This window comes from Zophobas morio, unplaced genomic scaffold, assembly GCF_036711695.1.
Source record: "Zophobas morio isolate AGI-343-1 ecotype UQ-CSIRO unplaced genomic scaffold, CSIRO_AGI_Zmor_V1 ptg000009l, whole genome shotgun sequence".
NCBI classification, from domain to species: Eukaryota; Metazoa; Arthropoda; class Insecta; order Coleoptera; family Tenebrionidae; genus Zophobas; species Zophobas morio.
In genome coordinates, this window is record NW_026972114.1 from 7629870 (window position 1) to 7633821 (window position 3952).

At 45.8% G+C, this 3952-nt stretch overlaps 1 protein-coding gene across 1 annotated transcript; it reads left to right on the forward strand.

The window, feature by feature from the left end:
• The first annotated feature begins 2462 nt into the window (after positions 1-2462).
• On the forward strand, positions 2463-3443 carry LOC135125641 (ribonuclease H-like). The gene is made up of 2 exons (XM_064051291.1): positions 2463-3020; positions 3073-3443. Exons 1-2 carry the CDS (start codon positions 2477-2479, stop codon positions 3093-3095), a joined length of 567 nt encoding a protein of 188 aa, XP_063907361.1. The 5' UTR covers positions 2463-2476; the 3' UTR covers positions 3096-3443.
• Positions 3444-3952: the final 509 nt, after the last annotated feature.

The window sequence follows — 3952 nt, forward strand, 5'->3', positions numbered from 1 at the left end:
AAGAGGCGAAGAGCAACTGGTAATAGCATCCGTGTACTTACCACAGGGAGCACAGGAACCATGTCCAACATGGGAAATGGCGAACTTGGTGGAACACTGTGATACCGGAAATATAAACCTCATCATCGGTGCCGATGCGAATGCCCACTGTCTGTTGTGGGGGAGCAAAGACACTAATGATAGAGGAGAAACACTAGCTGAATATCTTTCATCAACAAATCTAGAGATTCTCAACCGAGGCTGCGAACCAACTTTCGTAACATCACGTAGTCAGTCAGTAATAGATATTACACTGGCTACATGGGATATCTCACAATATATAATGGGATGGCACGTCTCCAAAGAGGCGTCAGTGTCAGACCATAGATGGATCATGTATACATCAAAATGTATAGACATGGAGGCAAAGACGTACAGGAACCCTAGGCTGACGAACTGGGCTTTATACAACGAAGAACTGGACGACAGACTGGGGACCTTCGTGCAGTCTATACCAATAGAATACAGATCGACAGAAGACATAGAGAAAACCTTGACCATTATCAACGACTCTCTAATGTCAGCGTATGAGAAAAGTTGCCCCCTAAAGAAGGAAGGTCTGGGCAAAGGTACACCATGGTGGAACCGAAGGCTCAGCCTACTTCAATCGGGGCTAAGAAAACTTTTCAATAGAGCAAAAAACACTAAGAAAACTGAAGACTGGGAAGCTTATAAAGAGCACCGGAAAGAGTTTAAGAAAGAATTAAGAAAGAGGAAACGGGAAACGTGGAGATCCTTCTGCAGCGACATAACGTCGACTGCTTCGGCCGCAAGGCTGAAGAGAGTTCTCTCGAAGGACCACACACATCAACTAGGTTTCCTAAAGAAAGAAGATGGCACCTTTACAGCCACCTTAGAAGAGTCCGCAGAACTTTTGCTGCAGACCATGTTTCCAGGCAGCACAAGGACTACCTCCCATTCCAAAAGGGATGTAGTCGGTACTCAACCTTCCCCGAAGGACTGGGCGCTGGCTGCAAAGGTAGTCACGGAGGCAAGACTGGAGTGGGCAGTGGACAGCTTTTCCCCATACAAATCTCCAGGAGTTGACGGTATTTATCCCGCCCTCCTGCAGAGGGGAATGAGCAGACTACGCCCTATTTTGTTGCCAATGCTTCGGGCGTGTCTGGCTTTCAGCTACATACCGAATGCATGGCGAAAAGTAAAGGTTATCTTTATACCTAAGCCAGGACGACAAGATTACACCTTGGCTAAATCCTACAGACCAATTAGCTTAACATCATTCTTGCTGAAAACGCTAGAAAGACTAAGCGAAAAAGAGATTCGGGAGACTGCTTTGAGCAAGCAACCTCTACATCCGAACCAACATGCCTACATCCAAGGAAGATCCACCGATACGGCCCTACACACAGTTGTAAACCGTATAGAGTGGGCGATGGAGAACAAACTCTTCACCTTAGGAATGTTTTTGGATATTGAAGGAGCGTTTGATAAAACGACCTTCAAAAGCATAGAGCTAGCCCTACGAGAGCACGACGTGGACCCTACCCTAAGTAGGTGGGTGGCCGGTATGCTGAGGAACAGGGAAGTAATGATTAATGTAGGTGGCACTGAGATCGAGGCTGTTGTAGACAGGGGATGTCCTCAGGGAGGAGTTCTCTCTCCTGTACTGTGGGATACTGTCGTTGACAGCCTGATACGACGCCTCAATGATCTTGGCTACCACACAATTGGATACGCGGACGATCTAGTCATTCTGCTAACAGGAAAAAACGCAGATACATTATGTGAGATAATGCAAGCTGCAGTAAAAATAGTCGAGGAATGGTGCAGCAGACATACCCTCTCCGTTAATGGAGAAAAGACGAAACTAATCCTGTTCACCAGGAAAAGGAAAATTGGTACACTACAGATGCCAAAAATATTTAACACAACGCTCCAACTTTCGGACGAAGTCAAATACCTGGGAGTTGTATTGGACTGGCGACTGAATTGGAAGAAGCATGTAGATGATAAAGTAGAAAAGGCACGCTCGGCTCTTTGGCAATGTCGTAGGGTGGTGGGAAGGTCGTGGGGTTTAAATCCCAAGATCGCCCTCTGGATCTACACGGCAATAGTCAGACCGATGCTGTGCTATGGAGCTTTAGTTTGGTGGCCCAGAGCCAGACAAAAAACAACAGCCCTGCAACTTGAACACGTTCAGAGAATGGCGTGTCTCAGTGTTACAGGAGCAATGAGGACCACTCCCACAGCGGCTCTGGAGACTCTTCTTTGCTTAGCACCTCTTAACCTTTACATAGAGGAAGCGGCAATGACGACGTCTCTAAGACTTCACTCTCTGGGAGTATGGAACAAGCAAGGCCGCACAACGAAGCACACTCGGATCTTAACGGAGGCGTTCAACAGAATACCCTTGTTAAGGATGGGGTGTGACCGAATGGGCACAAAATTAATATATGAGAAGGCATATAGAATATCAATGAATGATAATTCAGAAGGACGAGCCGACATAGAAATCTATGTCGATGGTGCCAAAACAGATAGTGGTTCAGGAGCTGGCATCTACTCCGAACAACTGAACGCACAAATCAGTGTACCTCTCGGCACCCACACGTCTGTCTTACAAACAGAACTGATGGGAATAATGCTGGGAGCTAGAATCATTGCTGAACGTGAAATCGGCAACAAATCAATACGCATACTTACTGACAGCAAGTCTGCACTACTAGCCCTGGACAGCTGTATGGTTCGATCCGGGCTGGTTTGGGAGTGCAGACAAACGCTAAAGTATGTAACGCAGAGGAATAGTGTGGAACTTTGTTGGATCAAAGGACACAGTGGCAACGAAGGAAACGAGAGGGCAGATGAGATGGCGAAGCGAGCCGCGCGCATGCCCTTCTGGGGACCCGAACCGGCAATCACGCCTTCGGTCGCCCTCTCGAACGAACTCGTAAAGCAATATACCCAGAGACGCCATGAGCAGATATGGGTGAAATTGAGCAGCTGTCGGCATAGTAGAGCTTGTATGGCGACACCAGACCGTAAGTTGACGAAATTTTATCTCTCACTTTCAAGGGACAAACTGCGTAAACTGGTAGGATTCCTTACGGGACATTACCAGTTTAACAAACATCTACATACGATAGGGGTGGTAACAGACCCAATCTGTCGTGGATGCAATGAAGAAGAGGAAACAGCTGAGCACATTCTTCGTGAGTGTCCAGCCCTAGCCTCCTACAGGGAATCCATACTAGGGGACATCTGGCCTAGTATGGCAAATATCAGGGAGTTTCCACCCTCTGCATTACTCAAGTACATTCAAGCAGTTGGGTGGCTTGACGAGTAGAGGAGCGGGAAAACACCCTGATATGGACTTGGGGAAGGTACAATGGGCCCAAAGGCGAGGCCTAAGTGCCGGCTGGCTACGGTCAGCCCCCATAATTTAAGAATCCAGAATCCAGACGTTTAAAATTTATTTATTTATGTCGTGAAAATGTATAGCTTTGATCAACCGATTTCAATCGTTTCGAAAATTTTCCCAAAATTTAAATATTGTTGAGTGAATCACGGAATCCGATAAATTAAAACTGAACTCGAACTTACCCTGTTTTCGGTCCTTTTCGAAAAAATATCCATTTTTGTTCGTGTTCACAGTACTAATACAACACATTTTCACTAATATTTAAATATATAAATTAGAAATTCGTGAAAAGAGCCCTACTTTTAAGCCAAAACGGACTCTGATGTTGCTGCCACCAAACCGAAATCAAAACTAAACGCAGAGGACTGAAAAATGTGACCTTTTACCAGGTGGCTCACGTGACAGTGGCGTCATCGTACGTCACGATGAGATTGCAAAAATTATTTTTCATATTTTCGCTCAGAAATTGTACATGTTCGGGGTTAATTTAACAATGTTTAGACAAACTAATTTGTTTTTGCTAACCTCGTGTTC